This window comes from Aquarana catesbeiana, linkage group LG01, assembly GCF_042186555.1.
Source record: "Aquarana catesbeiana isolate 2022-GZ linkage group LG01, ASM4218655v1, whole genome shotgun sequence".
NCBI classification, from domain to species: domain Eukaryota; kingdom Metazoa; phylum Chordata; class Amphibia; order Anura; family Ranidae; genus Aquarana; species Aquarana catesbeiana.
The window spans coordinates 296,650,321-296,669,416 of NC_133324.1; the positions used below are offsets into that span (position 1 = coordinate 296,650,321).

Sequence of the window (19,096 nt, forward strand, 5' to 3'; positions counted from 1 at the left end):
CCCCTGGATGTGCTAGATACCTGAGTGGCCAAGCACCAAAGGTTTCATGAAGGAGCAAGGGGTGTAAAGTCCCATGTTCCCCCACAGTATATTTTCTACCTCTTCTTTGAATGGAGTGTTGGGGTATTGAAGGGTAGAGTATAGGTTGATGTTAGAGCCTTTATTGAAGTGAAACTGTTGCTTTTTCCTGCATAGTTGAAAGACAGGTATGTTTTAAATCATTTAAAAAAAAACAAAAGCAAATGCCATCACAAAGTCTTATTACATTAAACAATTAAAAAATAATAAGAAGTGTATTTTTTTAATCGTTACAGGCTGCAGTCATCTCAGCCAAATCCTTTGGAGGGAAAGTGGTTGAAAACTCAATTCTTGGTAAAGAAGAATTTATAGAGAAAGTACGCCAGAGCAACGAAGCTTGTAAAAATGGAGACTTCGAACTGGCCATTGAGCTGTACAGCGAGACTTTGCAGGTCGACCCCCAGAACTGTATTTTGTACAGCAACAGATCCGCTGCTTTCCTGAAAACGCAAAAATATGAAAAGGCTTTGGATGATGCAATCAAAGCACGACTTCTGAATCCAAAATGGCCAAAGGTATGATAATGTTATTAATTCAATTATTTATTTATGTTTGATAAATGGGGGTACAGAAACTCTTGTTAAGCATTATGTACAGTGTTTTAGAGCAATTAGGCCCTGATTTGTAGTAAGGCAACATTTACATTCTTTTTACTTTTTGATTATGCCCTAAGGGAAAACATTAGCAAATAAGTTTTACCAGTATACCTTAGTTCTTTGAGCGGTTCATAGAACTCTGCAGACACAAACATCTGTGGTCAAAGATACTGGTCGCTGGAATTGGTCCAGGAGAAAAGAATTAAAATCTAAGCCTTAATGCAACTTAAAGCTGAGCTCCAGCTTTTTATACACTTTACATAGTTTGATTTGGGCCAAGCTGGCCCAAATAAACCATGTCCCTCACTAACATGTGGGGTCACTGGATGTATGGTATAAACTGTATGTAACTGAAGCTATATACAGTACACAGCACTGTATTCCAGGTTCAAGCCGAGACTTCCAGTCTCACACCCCAAACGCACTAGAGTCTATCTGAGCAGCACTGAGCCATTTATAGAAAGGGATGTATTCTAACAATGAATTACAAAGCTTCCTCTTTATGGCTGAGTCAGAGGTTGTGACATCATCAGCCCGCCTCTCTGACTCAGCCAATCAGATGAGTCGGAGAGGCGGGCTGATGCTTCCTGATGATGGCCCATTGATTGGCTGAAACTCATTGAGGCATTACCGCGATACACTTCCGCCCGCGCTTTTCTACAGGAATCGAGCCGAACCGCGGTCAGCGGTACACTACAATTTGTGGGCCAATTTCCCCAAATAAATCACCTGCTATACACGCCGGGTGCCAGAATGTTTGGGCACCAACGCATGTGAGTGTAACTTTTAATTGTTTTTACCAGTAAATGAGGATTCTTTCCTGTTATTCCTATCCACTTATATGAACTAATCTACTGCAAGATACGCCAGCCACGGATCTCTTCAGGGGTCTCCCCACACGCTTGAATGACCATACTAGAGATAGATGTACACTCACCTCTATGAGTTGACCAACTATGTGGGGCACCCAGTCTGAGCACCTTGCAACACGGATTTTTATTGAGCACGAGCACTTTCAATATCACATTATTAGGATTGTTAAGGACTCATATATTTGTGTACACTTAGCGTGGTGACTGTTTCTTTTTTAATCAGATGAAGCTTTATATTCATTGCTAGAATTCATTGCTTCCTATGAATGGCTGAGTGCCTCTCAGATAGACTCTATTGTGTTCCAGGTATGAGACAGGAAGGTCTTGGCTCAAACCCAGAACACAGTGTGGTATGCTGTATGTAGCCTCAGCTACATAAAGTTTATACAGCCCATTCAGCGGCTTCACATGTAAGTGAAGGGCATAGTTGGTTTGGGTCAACTTGGCCCAACCTTGCTATGTAAAGCGTAACAAAAGCTGGACTTCTGCTTTAAATCAACCACCTGCAAATGCATTAAAACCCCCTAGATAACTACTTTCGTCTAGAAACAGAAACCTACATCAGGAAAAAGAATACTACAAAGGCCTAAAAGTAGGGTAACTACCAGAGAAGCCCTAAAACCCACAGTGCTCTTCTACACAATTTGTGGCTTCACCTCGAAGCAATGTCTGACCATTGTCCTCCCTCTTGTTATGCCTCATTCTTCATAGAGTATCCATCATAATGATAGACTGCACAGGAATTGGGATGGGGCAGGAGCAGGGCCAGTGGCAACTTTTTGATTAAAATAATACTCCCTTCCTCTGAGTTTTGAGGGCTTATATGGTGCTTTAGGGTAACCCTATTTTCATGTATCTTTCTACTGGAGGCAAGTAGCTCCTAAGGAAGTTTAAATCTAGAACAAATTAATACTAACAGCAGATACATTCACGTTTTGTAAATTATTATTATTGTTATTATTATTATTATACGTGATTTATATAGTGCCAACAGTTTGCACAGCGCTTTACAACATGATGCTCTTTTTATGCTCATAAATGTTTTTGATTTATTTTTCAAATCTCGCAGATGTTCTTCATGTCAGGAACCACTTTTTCACATTTATAAAAAGAACTATGCTGGGCTACCTATGAAATATTTCCCCTTATCTACTTTCGGTTTTGCAGAGTTGAGTGCTTCAGCTTTAGTCAGGGGGTCTGGGGTTTTCTGAGTTGTTACTGTTATGAATTTCAAGAAGTCATGATTAGTTCTATTTAAATTAGTTGGTTAATAATTTGATATTTTGATAAACTGGACAATCATTTCCCTGTGTAATTATTTCAGATTAAAAAAATCTCCAAGGATATGATTGTTAGTACGTGCATATAGTTTCACTGTGAACCTAGGAGGTCAGTCTTTATGAACTAAGCCATACAGAACACTATCTATTGATGTGATTTGCTCTTGTCAGTACATTTATTTGAAAAAAAATATTACCCTTTATAAAAAGGGTAAAAGTTACTTCAAAACAGTTGAACAAGATTTTACTGTCTCATAACAGAAAATCCACAAATTATAGCTATACATTACATTTCAACATTTTGCAGGAAGAAATAAAATATATATTTACATTTGAATGTATGGGTTTTATTGCTGGTCTTTAAATTGTTTTAGCTGGATTTTTTTTTTTACCCAGTTCTCCCAGTAACCATTTTATGACAAATGCTAAATGAGACTTTGACATACAACAGACACTATCATGTCTGTTTTCTACACAGGGCTTATCAGCTGCAAGCTATTACCTGCTTACTATCACATGCTCTATGGGGCTAGTTGGCAGCTTAAAGGAAACCTGTATTGAGGAAAATACACTGACTGACTTTACTGACCTTCTAAAAAGGCTAGATGCCTGGTCGTTTCAGGTTTCTTTTAAGGTGCCTGATTGTCCTGGCGACAATGTCAATTAACAACAGCAGACACTGCCAGCCAAGGGGAAAAGTTGGAGAATTAGTGCAAGTCCCCATAAATAGCCAGCACCAGAGGTGTCAGCAGTGCACCTCTCCTTCTTTGTTGAACTGGCTAACAGGATCAGCTATGCATCTAAAGCATTTCCCTTAAAAGATTATGCCGAGACCTAAGACATCATTGTCTATCAGTTATGGCAGCTTAATGTATAACATAAGGTGACCATTCTTGTTTTGGCACCCGACACCTGGCATACCACAAACAGTCATGGTACAGATGACTAATATTGGTCAGATTGCACCTTCATGTCCAACCACCCCTTCAATGTCTATGGCAGCCTTTAGACTACCTATAGATATGAGATAACAGTCTGAAGCAAAAGCCATGATCAAACATTGGTTAATCTAAGAAATTGTTTCTATGAACTATCTTTCGTAGATAAATAAAATGTACATTTAGTAAAAAAAATAATAATTTTGGTGAGTACATGAACTTCCCATCTTAGAATAACATAGCAATTATATGCAATATGTATTTCCTGTACCTGGAATCACCATTTTATATTATCCAACACCATTGTGTGTGTATTTTTTAACATTTTTAAAATGTTATTTAAAGATTTTTTTCTTTACAAGTACAGAATGACACAGAGACAAACTGTCATACAAAATAGGAGAACTAAAAATAGAAGAAAAAAAAAAAAAAGAAGCAACAAAAATACAGCACTAAGCCCACAAGTTGTCATTAAGTAGCTATATCACTGGCTATACACCTCTATCATATTTGGCAAACTTATAGATATCCCACAAGTAGCAATAAGTACAACATTCTCAACAAAGAGTAATAGACAGGCTCATCGCATCTATCCAACTAGACCATATTTTAGCAAACTTGTGAAGAACATTGCGAGAGAGATACGTATCTTTCTCAAACAAAATATATTTATGTGAAGCAATCAGAATAGATTGTTAATGTTTATGGACATACTAAAATCATCCTCTATTAAAGTTCTTTAGCACATCTGGCGAGGATTGTCCTGTGTTTGTACGGTTATGCCGTGTACACACGGGCGGACTTTTCGACCGGACTGGTCCGACGGTCTTTCGGACGGACTTTCGATGGACTTCCGACGGACTGTCGAATGAACGGACTTGCCTACACACGATCACACTAAAGTCCGACGGATTCATACGTGATGACGTACGACCGGACTAAAATAAGGAAGTTGATAGCCAGTAGCCAATAGCTGCCCTAGCATTGTTTTTTGTCCGTCGGACTAGCATACAGACGAGCGGATTTTTGGACCAGACTCGAGTTCCTCGGAAAGATTTGAAGCATGTTCCAAATCTAAAGTCCGTCAGATTTTCGATAGAAAAAGTCCGCTGCAGGTCCGATGGAGCCCACACATGGTCGAATTGTCCGACGGATTCGATCTGTCGGACCAGTCCAGGTCGGAAAGTCCGCCCGTGTGTAAGCAGCATAAGGCCTAAGATTTAACAAAATTATACATGTGGCATTCTTCTATAACAATACCCAGTGTAGGTGGTACATTTATTTCAGAATTGTGTTCTGAAAATAAAATGATAGATCAAATATTACAAAGTATATACTACAAATAAATATTACCATTTGTAACTTGTCAGTACATAAACAGTAGTGCTAGGAATTCCCAACTTTCTTCTGAAAATGCTAAATTTTCTAGCTGTTATGTTGACCCTCTGGCATCAATGATTTCTTTCAGGGCAAGAATTGAGATCTGAAAATGTAAGGGTCTATGCATAATAAATGTACAGCCCTCATGAATAATCACAATTATTTTTCGAATAGGTTCATTTCCTAGGATCATCAGTTCCTTCTAGTGGCCATACTGCAGTATCTTGATAATTGAGGTTTTTTCTTAAAAAAATTAAAAACTAAATGGAGCTGTCTCTCATAGGAAATAAACGTATTAGGCAAATTGCCTGTATTTTTTTATTCTATAGTGGCTGTGCCAATGCTTGGGGCATTCACAAAGCAAATCTTTTTTATAAATACACGCCTTAAAATCTGAAATATTTCTCTATCTACTAGTTCTGGTCTTTAAAAGTATTAATGCAAAGTTTTCTGTGACAGCAAGAAAACAACTACATTTTCAGAAAGAAGAAAGCAGTGGTGTCCATGTTTCTCTCACACCTCTCTCGTGCCATTCCTTTAAGACAGTGGTTCTCAACTCCTGTCCTCAGGACCCACTAACAGGCCAGGTTTGCAAGATAACTGAAATACATCTCAGGTGATATCATTTGCTGCTCAGTGATTGCAGTATTCTAGTCTGCATCTCCCCAAGGTAATACTTAAAATCTAGCCTGTTAGTGGGTCCTGAGGTCAGGAGTTGAGAACCACTGCTTCACGATCTTCAAGGACATTTCATGAATGTTAAACGTTGGGCATATGAAAATTAAGAGTTTGGAATAACTAATAGATTTGAGATACTTTGGATGACAGGCAGAAAGACTGCTTCCAACTTTGGGGAACCCTTGAGAACAACAACTCAGCTTTAGTCAGTGTTTTGCTTTTTCTAGGGCAGAAATATTTGCAGCACCACATGTACTGCTCATGAAACAATCATATGCTGCTTTTTTATTTGGAAGTTTATATGTTTGGTACAAAAGATTTGGTTTGTTGGAAGATCTCTCGTTAATTTCATATGTTTTTTTTTTACTTTAATATAAAAATACTGTTTGATGTCTACTTCCACAGGACTCTGCATTTGGTGTTATTTCAAAAAAATATTTCCTGGTATCCCCTTAAACATCAGATTTAATGGTGTTCTGAAAAGTCTGGGACTGCCACTAGAAAATGGATATGGGTTGTATAAAAGATTTTTTGCCCTTTAGCAAAAATGCCTGTATATCTAAATGGAAGCCAAGAATGTTTTCTTTCATAAAGAAATGGAACCAGGGGCATTGCTAGAAGACTTAAACCTACCTTGGACAAGCTGATGTTAATGATGGCCAAATCATGACTGGAGCTTAAAAAGATGTAGTTAAAGCACATCATTTGATAAATCAAGAGGCAAATGCAGTTGACAGTATAGGTGTGGGAAACATACAGCAAAGCTAGAGCACCTGCTGGTGGAACTATAGTTCACAGGCAGGGATGGTCTTATAGGCGAGCCGAGTTTCATTAGCCACCACCTGAGGTTGGCTGCTATTTAATACCACTCTATGGTATGTTCCTTGCCTCAGTATTGTTCCTGTGAGCCCATCTTACCTGGGACCTATCATTCCCTATGGGAAGCTAAAGTGAAGCATTTATGAATTGAGCAGAGGAGCAGAAAGGACGGGCATAGTCACCTTTTTTCATGTGTGACTATGAAAGGTCCAGTGGCTCGTATAAACCCCGGCAGCACCGGACACATAGCAGCCATCAGCACAAGGGATTCTTTCCATTCAGTGTAAGTACTGTCCTTGTTACTGATTTAAAAAAATAGCTAAACTTAAGATTCAACATTATATGGAGGTTTCTGCAAAGTTGTGAGCGATGTGACCTCAAGCTGTAGGTGGGCATAGTGTTGCTACCTGGCTGGTGTTCTAGTGGACTGGATGGCAAAAATAGGACTTGATACCAGAGTTATTAGGAAAGACATCAAAGAAAAGGTTGCAGCTTTACATGGACCCCTGCAAAGCAAAGCAGTATTGTTAAACCCCTGATCAGTGGCAAATCAGTGATATTGCATCTAGTAAGAGTGCCTGCCTGTACCTAGCCCCAATGCCAATGGAAATCCTGGACTAAAGAAATGTTGATTTACCAGCTGATGGACATGGATCAAACAGGTTTGAGAAATAACAATAGTTTTTATTTTTAGCATAACGGTTCACTTATTCTGTAAATATTAATAGACTGAGTAACTTTCTTAATGTGGGTGAATTTACTATGTGCTCTATGGGTTTGCCAGTCTGTCACAATGAAACAAAAAATAGCTGTCACTTTATCCTTTTTTCATGCAGAGAAAGAATTTGGCATTTTACATTTTGTGCATTTTACCAGTGCTTTTTATATACATTTTGCAAAGCATGTACAAGATTTTCCATCTATCCATTCTTCCACTGGAAATTTGACACAGAAGAAAAATGCTGTGGAAAGCAGCAGGGAGTCAAACTGTAGCTCAGTTTATTAGGAAATAAGAAATGGAGAATTAGACATATCATTGCCAGGAGAGGAATAGTACATTAACATGGCACATTTGTGGTCTGCCCTAGCACAGTGAAGAGTTCAAACAAAGGTGATTCCATTTTATTATACAAAGCTTAGATATAGATTAGGTGTCAGCATTCCCTGCTGTTTCATTGAAAGTAACCTTTCTTTGCTGAGTCTAGACCTTTCTATAGCTCTTAAGGAGGTTTTCAGTGAATTTTATGATAAAAAGGTAGTGGATTTCTCAGTTTAAATAGCACCCCCAGAGAGTGTGTCCCATATCTTATTATGGGAGGAAACCTCTGCCTGCTTATATGACTTGTGCACTGAAAAGTCAGGATGGCTGACTTGGCTCAAGAACCCAACTAACAACCCCAATATGATCCACTTCCTTGCATGACGTTTCCGGCATCCACATCAATCAGACTGCACACCTGCATGCTGTTCAGTTTGATTAGTTACAAGTATTGCAGCCCCAGTGCTGAAATTAACCTTTTACGTGTCAACCAACTGAACTGCAGATCATCCACATGTGCAGGTGGGTCACCTTGTGGAGCTGATTGTCTGGTAGAAAGGTTTGTGACAATTAATCTGACATTCTAGTGCACACAATTCACAACAAGGGGTGGAGCACCCCCACACTATCCTTCGGGTTGTTTGTGACTGCTAGGGGTTACAAAATAGATACAAGATTCCAGTGGCAAAAAAAGAAATTATTTTTTTATTCTAAAACAGCAGTTATAATTGGCTACACTTGGCAAACAATCAATAAAATCAATTCCTCATCTTTGCTGTCCCCAAAATATTATAGTCTACACCTACCATTCACATGCACATTTTTGCCGCTCCCCCTTAAGCTTCAAAGGGAGCAGATAGGAGTATACACCTGCCATGGCTTTGATGCTTTATAGCCGTAGCAAGAACCCTTTGTTTCATTTAACTGAATGGGGCTGCACTGCAACCGTGTATGATGCACATGGTTGCGAGGCAGTGGAGTGGACTTTTGGGGATTAAACCAGACGTTTGCCTCCTCACTGCCTGTCAAACACCATATGAAAATCCATCCACTGTGGATTGCTGTTAAGGGCCAACACTAGTGTAAACTTGGCCCATGGGCAGAATGAAAAATCAGAAACAACATAGACGATGCAGTCTGTCACTACCATTACTGGGCTGTTTGTTTTTTAATTTTTTTTAAGTGCTCCCCCACAACATAATTTTTAACACCTCTTGATCTTGCCAGATCCAATGATTTTCCTCTTGTTTTACAAGTGTGACAACCTTGTTCATTCTACAGTTAAATTGCACAGCAGTGCTGTCACGCTGTAGAATGGGTAGCCTTAGTTTGACAATTTACATATTTAACAACTATTGGAATAAGATATCAACCTTGAAATAAGCTTTGGGTTCAGGTCCAACTACCACATGGCAGGGTGGATTTGATTTAAATCAAGTCGATTTAAATTGTGATTTAAATCACTAGTAAAAAGGCTTGATTTAAATTGACTTGATTTAAATCATAATTTTTAAAGAGCAACTGTCATCTCTGTCCAGCAGCGGCTTCTCCTCTGACACACTGTTGACTCACCGACAGTCCCATTCACTTTAATGGGACGGCTGGTGATGTGGCAGTGAAACAACAAGGTGAGGGACATGGTGGCAGCAGGTGAGTGGATGCCCGCTAACAGGCGCTGCCATGATGGGTCTGAAATGACAGGTGCTCTTTAAATGTAAGGACATATTCTTGCTGGCAGATGGAATCTTTAATATTTGCAAACAAAATGAAGGTTTCATATTTAGAATAATTAGCTGTCAGATTAGTAAATATTCCCAAACTGGGTTTCTTTTGCGGCCTGCTGCCATTTTGTTTCTCAAGGGAGGATTAAAGCACTTCATGCTATGTGCAGAAAGATCAGAAGGTTTAAAGCTTAGAAGGTTTCACTTTCATTTTTACTGCTTTCCCCTCCTCCTCATACTTAGAGCTTGGTATAGATGCATTTCTCTTCAAACAATAATACGATTTGCAAAACAATGGGATAAAGGAATATTCCTGAACTTTGTTTTATCTCATGGTTACTTTGAAATTGTGTGAATGCATCAATGCAGTGCATGTTATCTCAGGTTGCAGAGCTTGGATTCATTGCATGAGTTTACCAAAATTGTAAATATTGCAGAATATACAGCCTCATGCTACATAAGTAAGCTCCATTTCATGCTAACAAACTAAATTATTAATGAATCTTAAATAGAAAACTATCTTTAAATAGATTTTTACTCCAAAAGCAACTTATTAAAATAAATTTGATAAAAATTAAAAAAAAATCTGATTTAAATAAAACAAAACAAAAAATATCAGATAAAAAAAAAAAAAATCAGCGATTTTTATCCACCCTACCACATGGTCTTCAGTTAAAATGGTGAACTAATGAGGCTGTTCAAGTCTATAGCGACTGGTAGGTGGCTCAGAAGGGCCAATCATGGGAGTTTTTCCTATAAAAGTCAGGGTTACCAGTGGCCATTTGTCGGTGTGCATTGGAGGAGACATGGAGTGGATAAGTACAGATCAGGGAGGGAGAGATAGTTTCTGCCCTCTTTACAATACTGCTAAAAAGTCCTACATTTACAATCAGTGTGTGTTGGGGACAGAGTAGATTAGGACAGGATGTTTACATGAATAGATAGTTTCTGACATCCTATGCAGTGCCAATGAAGTTCTTTATCTAGATGTTTAGATTAAAAGCTGGTTGGTGTCTTTCCTGTACAACGTGCAACCAAGTAAAAGTGCTTAATTACAGTGCAAAAAGTCTCTACAATAGTTTGCTGCCCTTCTTTTGTGAAAAAATACACTCTAATATTGATTTTTGCATTAAAAGCTTCCTTGTGTCTCTCCTGTTAAAAATGTGTCTACGTAAAAGTGCTCAAATACTGTGCGTGAAAATGCTGAATATACACTTTTATGTAAATTTTTGGATTCATTTTGAAAGCTGACTGGTATCTCTCCTGTTCAAAACGCAACTTAATAAAAGTGCTTAAAAACTATGCTTGGAGTCACTACAGTATTTTACTAGCTCTTTTCAGTTAAATATACACGCTAATGTTCATTTTTTGATTCAAAATTAGCTTGTGGCTCTCTTGTTTAACCACTAGCCGCACAATCACATAAAGACTTTAGCTGGCGATTCTGTTTTTGCTAAAAGTGATGCAAGCAGCTGATTTGCCACTGGACCACTTTTAAAAGCAGCAGGAGGGGTTTTCTGGTTTCCCAGGTTTACCCATCTCACTGGGGAGCTTGGGATCCGATCCCATAGTTGCTGATGCTTACAATAAAGGTCTACGATAATCTCTATGGTCTAGGAGACTGGAAGCAATGAACATTTATTCACTTCCTGTTCCTGTTACCTTCCATGTAAACAGGGCCATTGCATACGTAGGTCATGCATGCATATGTAAACTGTGTTCGCACCACACATGTGAGTTATTATCACAATCGCTATAGCGTGAGCAATAATTTTAGCTCTAGACTTCCTTTATAACTCTAAACTGATAACCTATAAACATTTTTAAAGTGTCAACTATGGAGATTTTTTAAGTATTGTAGTTTGTCACCATTCCACGAGCATGGAGTTTTAAAGCATGACATGTAAAGTATCTGTTACTGTTTACTCGGCGTAATATCTTTTATATATTACCAAAAAAGTGGGTTATATATTGAGTTTTCTTGCATTAAAATTCATTAAAGTGTATTTTTTCTTAAAAAAATTACGTTTGAAAAACCGATGCGTAAATACTGTGTGCATAAAATATTGCAACGACCACCATTTTATTCTCTAGGGCTGCTAAAAATATATACAGTATATAATGTTTGGGAGTTCTAACCAATTTTCTAGCAAAAAATGCTGACTTTTAAATGAATACAAAAAGTGTCAGAATAAGCCTGGTCTTCAAGTGGTTAAAATGGGGCCAGAGTACTTAAATACTATGCATGCAGTAACTACAATATTTTGCTGTCTTATTTCAGTGAAATAAATACTCCCTATTGTTAAATAAATACTCCCTATTGTTAATTTTGTTTAATAAAATGGCCTGGTGTCTCTCCTGTTCCAAATGTGGCTTCAAAAAAGTGATTAAAATCTGTATACAGCGACACTGCATTATTTAATTTTTTTTCTGTGAAATAAATATACTGTGATGTTGTTTTATGAAAATCTGCCTAGTTAATTTCCATTTCAAAATGAAGCCCAGTAGAAATGCTCACATTTGGTGTATGCCATCAGTGCAATATTTTGATGAATTTTTTCTGTGAAATAATACACTCAGTGTTGGTTTCTTGATTTAAAGTGATTATAAAGGTATTTTTTTTTTAAATAACAAACATGCTATACTTACCTGCTCTTTTTCCCGCCAGTGCTTCTGGCTCCACCTCCCTGCTGAGTGCCCCCATAGCAAGCCGCTTGCTATGGGAGCACACATGCGGGCTCACTCCCAAGCCGCACTGTGTGTGTCCAATACCTGGCTCTGACTGACAGAAGCAGGAGGCAATGGCCAGTGAGGAGAGAGAGAGAGCAGCGATTCTGCTCTTATGCACAGTGCTAAATCAACATCAGGCTTACGTAAGTATGGGGGGGGGGGGCTGGGGAGCTGCACATAGAAGGTTTTTGTACCTTAATGTATCTTTCTTTAGATATGCTTTAAAACTGACAATTTGACAAGCTGAAAGGTGCTTAGATATTGTGCCTGAAGTCGGTACAATGTGTCTGGCTTTTTTTTGTGAAATATCTCTCAAATTTTGATGCATTGATTATAAACATTATAATATGATGTCTACCTTTGAAACTACAGCTTATTAAAGGGCCTCACATAGTGTGCATAAATTGAACATTTTTCTGCCATTTCTATATTAAAATAATACGCTCTGATTATTAAACTATAAACCTGCCTGGTTGCTCCTCCCTAAATTGTGGCCAAGTAAAAGTGCCTACATTCTATGGAGCGAGTCTGTAAAATATTTCTGGCTGTTGTCCTTGTTATAATATACTTGTTTTATTTATCACTTGTAATTTATTTTATTTATATATTGTTATTCATAGTTTAAACTATAACTACCTCATGCACACTGGACGTTTTTACAGCTGCTGTTTTTGGCTTCAGGCATTTTTTTCTGCAGCCAGTAAACTCCCCAGCATGTTATCCTATGTGTCCATGCACACGTAGGCTGTTATCAGCATTTTTTGGCAGGGGCGTTTTCTGGCTGGAAAAAAAACCCCAGAACTAGTGGGTTTTGAGAGGAGTTTTTTAGCTGTAAAAACGCTCTAACTGTGATAAAAGCTTAAAAACTCTGAAAAACATGGCTATTCTGCATTTATCAGTGTTTTTGAGCCAAAAGCTTTTGTGGGAGTATAGTATTGCTAAAGAAAGCTAAAAAACACAACAGCTAAAAAACGCTGAAGCATGCTACTGCAAAAACACTGAAAAGCTCTACAGTTACAGCTTTCTACAGCTAATGCTACAGGCATTTTTTTAACATCCACTGTGCATGAGGACTAGCTTTGGGTTAGTTATTGCATCAGGCAGTTGTTGTGGACACTCTGTGACAAGAGCTGCCTTTTTTGTCCCAGCACTTCACTGCATCCTTAAACCCCCCCAACAAAAACTTTGGGCACTCCCACCCCAGGTATTAAAAAGCAGCTTCCCATTCACAAATTTACCCTACCAGCGAAGGCCTGCTCTGACATAACACATGCAGCAGGGCAGGCTAGTACCTCCAGTGCCAGTGCTTCAGCCATGACACCCAATAGTTCATGAATTTTATTGCTAAAGCATGTACCCAAATAGCTGCACACCCTCACCCCAGGATGTTACAATTTTAGTTTTCAGTCACAGATTTCCCAACTGCAGCGAAGGCCTGCAAAAGTAGGCCCAAAATACATGGATACACAGAACAACAGGGAGTACCTTCTAAGTGCATCATAAATAGACTTTCTTGGATAAATGACAATTTATAATTCGCATGTGTATGGATGTATGTGCCCATCAAAAAAGGTTGTGCAGAGCCCAATGCCGATGGAGATGTCCAGGGTAAGGAAGTCCTGTAACCGCCAGTTGTTGGTAACACCTGTTTATGCTTGGACCAGGAACAGTCAGAATCACTGTGAAACGCACACCTGGCGTGGAAGCAGGAAATTACATCACACCAGGGGAGGGCCTGCGACCTGGGGGAGCGCTCAAGCTCCTTTATCAAACCATCATGGCATGGGACTCCAGCTCTGCACAACCTCTTTTTGTGGGCACATACTACCCATTCACATGTGAGTTATTTGCTATTTATCCAATAAAAGTATATTAATGCTGCACTTAGAAGGTACCCCCTGTTGTTCTGTTTTTGCATTGCAATATCCCTTGTCTCTTGGAGGAGCAGCGAGGCAGTTAATCGATCCATATTCATTAACTGTTATGATGGACTTTCACTATTGTGTTATGGTGTTTATTTTACACACTAACAATCTTTTTTACTGCTTTCTACTCTTGTTTACCCCCATTTTGGCGATCTGGGATGTTCTTGGTGTCCTCGTTTTGCGCCACTTATTGTTTTCTTTTTTTTACCAAAATACATGGATGCTATGCTTCCTTAGGGAGGAGAGAAAGAGTCAGGAACTCTGTAAACATGTAAATAACATGTGTAAAAAAAAATGATGCTCTCCCTGCTGGATTTTCACTTTATTATATCTTATGGAGAATGCACCATGAATCGCTGGAATGTTCCAGAGATTCATAGTACATTCTCCATAAGATATAATAAAGTGAAAATCCAGCAGGGAGGGCATCATTTTTTTTTTTTTACACATGTTGGAAATTATGGCAGGAAAACTGTGGGGGCATCCAAAACAAAACCAAAGGTTTACTCAGGCCACAGGGCTCCTCCTGTAACTAAAATATCACTATTGTGGGAACAGACCATTTAGCACAATACAGGCACCAATACAGGTTGTGAGGTTAGAAGGAAGTTAGAAGAAATCTCCCAAAGAGAGGGCAATTCACCTCTTAGACATTGTCTCCAGAACAGACAATTGTCATTGGATGTTTTCTTCTTACCTCTTGTTCTGGGGACAACTCTTATATTTTGGATTTCCCATCAGTTTCTTTCTTGGTAACAATAGCCAACAATAGCATTAAAAACAACATAATTTGACAGAGGGTTCTAACTCTTCCCCACTCTATTTAAATCAAACAAAACAAAAAATGTTTTGTCTGAAGATACACCTCAACAAAGTCTTTTCTGATGCACAGTACTGTATAGAGGTGGTGAGTGACATGTCTGCTGGTTGTGAGGTGTGATAAGTTAGAGAGGCGTCTGATGGCCATTACAGGAGTAATGAGGGAGTTCTTGAACATTATTAGGTTTTTACTGACAAATGTTCCATAGATCATTTTTCTTTCTTTGCTGTTGCTTGGATCAATAGCAACTGCAGTGTGAGATAAGTATCAGCCAATTCCTTCTTAACACTGCTAAAGTGTTCTATGTTTCCTTCTCTTGCACAATGGTTTTCTAATGAGAATACAGTTGTTATCTACCATTTCTTTATTGAAATGATTTGAACAATACTTCTTTATTGAAGCAGGATCTAGTTAGGCAATGTTGTTACAGAACTATTGAGAACTTGTAAAATCTATTTATATAGATGGTAAAAACAGTTTTAACCACTCCCCGTCTGCCCGCAATGTACTGCGGATGGGCAGCTGGTGTAGGCAAAGCAACATACCCGTACATCGCTGCCTACTTCTGGGTTTAGGGCACATGCATGCACACCCCTGGCCGGCACCCGCTGTGATTATGCACAGTGGGACCCTGTCAGCAAGTCCCTGCCAATTATTCATGGCCGGGACCTGCTGATCGGCTATGTACAATCACAATTCACAATCAACACAGAGCTCTGTACAGAGAGAGCAATCTCTGTTTATTATACCTGCAAAGCAGGGTTGAGAAAATCTATTAGTAATAATAGCACACTTTACACATAGTTAGGTACACATTTAATCTCTTGGTCACCCTAGATGTACGCCCCTTTCCAGCCAGTGTCATTAGTACAGTGGCAGTGTATAGTATTATCACTGATCACTGTATTAGTGTCACTGGTGATGTCAGTGGCAGTCAGTCAACTCCCCCCAACATCAGTTAGTTTCACATTGTCCGTGGCACTGTAAGTCGCTGATCCTCGGCATTAGTAGTATAGAAAAAAAATTCTAGTATATATATATATCATAGTTTGTAGGTGCTATAAATTTCATGCAAATCAATCAAAATACACTTATTGGGATTTTTTTTCCATCAAAGACCTGTAGCAGAATACATTTTGGCCAAAATGTATAAAGAAAATTGATTTTTTTTTTTTTTAATTGGATATGTTTTATAGCAGAAAGTAAAAAATATTGTTTTTTTGTAAAAAAACACAGTGGTGATCAAATACCACCAAAAGAAAGCTCTATTTGTTTGAAAAAAATGTATATACATTTTGTTTGGGTATAGTGTTGCATGACAGCGCAATTACCAGTTACAGTAGAGCAGTGCCAAATAGCCAAAAATGGCCTGGTCGTGAAGGGGGTAAAATCTTACGACCTCTGGTAATCACTATTTTACGTTATCAGCAATGTAATTCAAGAAAAACATAAATATGCTGTTTTTTGAATCGACATGGTTTTAATCAAAGGTGGACAAAGTCCACATAGGACCTCTGTAAAAAAATATTCGTCCCCATTCTCCATCCCCATCTAAGCAATAACAATTGTTTTTTTCAGGAATAAGGGCCAATGAAACAAAATGCTTGTCACATTGGTTGTCACGCTAAATGCACCTGTTAAATTGCCTGAAATTGCTGCATTGCTTGAAAGAAAAAAATAAGTGCGAGAACAGTGTGCAACGACACCACCTAACTTTATATTACCCACATTAAAAAATTTTATCCCAGTAGATAAAATTAAATATATGCATACATCAGTTAGATCTACCATCCCAAATAAAATTGTCCTGCTGCTGTCTAAATTTACATTGCTGTATCCTTTACTACAATATCTTAAAGGGGTTGTAAACCTTCGTGTTTTTTCACCTTAATGCAGTGGTTCTCAACCTTACTAGTGTCATGACCCCTCGATAAAATTTCCCAAGTTGTGGGGCCCCTAACAGTAAAATTATTTTCGTAGCGTGGGTTATCAGCACCCAAGGCAAGACAAGTAATTTGCGCCCCTAACCTACGGAAATTTATCGCTCCCTGAGTCCCTTCCACTCATACAGTATTAAAACCCCTTCTGGTACATGTTAGTATGTACCACTCTTTCTCTTTGTTCTCCTTTCTTTCCCTTTTATCCCTCTCTATCCTAATTTTCATTTTTTTTTCCTTATCCATCTCTATAGCCATCTTTCTTGTTCTTTCTCTTATTCTTTCTCTCCCTTTTTCTTTGTTCCTCCCCCTCTTTCCCTCTCTCTTCCATATATTCTCTATTTTTATTCCTTCTCTTACTCCTTGGTGGGGGGGAATGGGATGAGTGACAGTGCTGGCGGGCAGTTGGAATGATTGGCAGTGCTGGGGGGAGTTCCGATCAGCTAACTTCAGCCTTGATCAAGGTCATCTGCTGATCTGAAAACTGTAGTGGGGACTTTTAATGGCAACTATAATGACAGGTAGTGTTACTCACTGTGTCTACAACTTTGTGGTGTCTCATAGCAGTGACACCTATGCCAAAATCAGGAGATAGGGTCTCCTAGAGCCCCTCCCACTTCACATTCCTCACCAGTCAGCTGACCTCTAGTCTCTGCCCCCCAGCCATGCCGTGAACTGAATGGGCGGCTGTGAAGAGGCTGAGTGGGCTGCCACGGGCTCCAGGAACAGCCCAACTGGGGTGCCACAGGCTCCAGGGACAGCCCTGCTGGGAGGCCGCAAAAAGGCTGGGACAGCAGTGCTGGCTTCAGGAACAGCCCAGGATTCGGTGACCCCTGGCAAATCATAAATTGACCCCCGAAGGGGTCCCGACCCCCAGGTTGAGAACCACTGCCTTAATGCATCCTTTGCATTAAGGTGAAAAAACACCTAGCAGTTTGAACTCTTTATTTCTAGTACATTTTGGCCTATTATCCCTATATAAACTTGTCCTGCTACTGGCCAGTTTCTCACTTCTGTATCCTCTGCAGTATCCTAATTCTTGCAGCAAAGCACCAGCCTGTGCTCTTTTTCTCCAGTACATTTTGGACAATTTTCTCTTATTAGAATGATGAAAAAACATGTGACTTTTGCAGGTAAAAAAAATGTGCATTTATTATTTTTGTTGCAGGAGTCTGTAAAGCATTGCACCAGAGATCTGATGCCATGCAGGTCTCCTGCAGACCTGTCAGTGTTTCGGATTACCTGTACATCCTGTATGGGTAAGCCGATGTTCCCTGATAGGAACACTCAATGAACTACCACGGTGCTCTACAGCGCTGTAGTAGTTCATTGAGAATTACAAGCCAAAAGCCACTAACGATGTCGGGGCTTGTAGTTCATTCAGACACACAGAGCTGTGTGTCAGAATGACACGGCGGTGTGGACAGCTAATACAGGGAACTTCTCCCTGTACTGCTGACACAGGGAGGGAGAGCAGCAGGTGGCAGCTGCAGCATTGGAAACATGTTACATGCTCCTCTCTAAAATCGGGTGGAACATGTAACATGTTCCCAAAGGTGAACTTATTCTTTAAAGCTAACTGAATTTATTTTTTTCAAACTGCAAAAAATCTGATTGGGGCATTGCTGCTATATGTAAGCCAAGCTAATTGCAAAAGAAAAAAAAATCTGTGCCAAAGTCAAATATGCGTATCCCGCGTACACGGTTGCTGAAAAAATGCTGGTGACCACCTGGTTTTAAAATAAGTGTGGGGAAATTAAAAAATGATATGTCAGGACCCTTGCAGAGCCTGCAGCAGCTCTGTGATGTCAGCAACAGCGGCCTTTAGCCCTAGTTTAAATTAGAACTAAAGGCAAAACTTTTTATTAGCCAAGAAAATTCCCATAACTTAATTTCAAATTTGGCTTCCAAATGGGGTTTGGATTTGGAGACCCTGTCTTGAACAGAACCCAGGTATGTTCTGCTCATCCCTAGTTTTAACCATTCCAAACTCTATCCAAAGCAAAAAAAGGTTTTGCTAAAGATGAGTTTTTTTTAATCAGTATTTTTTTTTTGTAGTAAGTGGGTACAAAAGTCTGGTTTTGAGCTCAGGTATGTTAATTGAGCAAGTGTTTGCAGCAGTCCTAAAGCCAGCCATACATGGATTGAAATTCAGCTGGCTAAGCAGCGAATTTCGATCCTTAACCACTTAACCCTCGGAAGATTTACACCCCTTCCCGACCGGGCCATTTTGAGTTACCTTAACTGACAATTGCGCAGTCGTGCGACACTGTACCCAAATAC

General features: G+C 39.2%; 1 protein-coding gene across 2 annotated transcripts in view; it reads left to right on the plus strand.

Moving 5' to 3' along the window:
* Window positions 1-19,096, plus strand: part of TTC28 (tetratricopeptide repeat domain 28) — an 832,034-nt gene that overhangs the window by 97,799 nt on the left and 715,139 nt on the right. For both annotated transcript variants that reach the window (XM_073629346.1, XM_073629347.1), the window contains exon 2: window positions 315-593. In XM_073629346.1, the coding sequence (XP_073485447.1) occupies window positions 315-593 (279 nt within the window). The remainder of the gene's footprint in view (window positions 1-314; window positions 594-19,096) is intronic.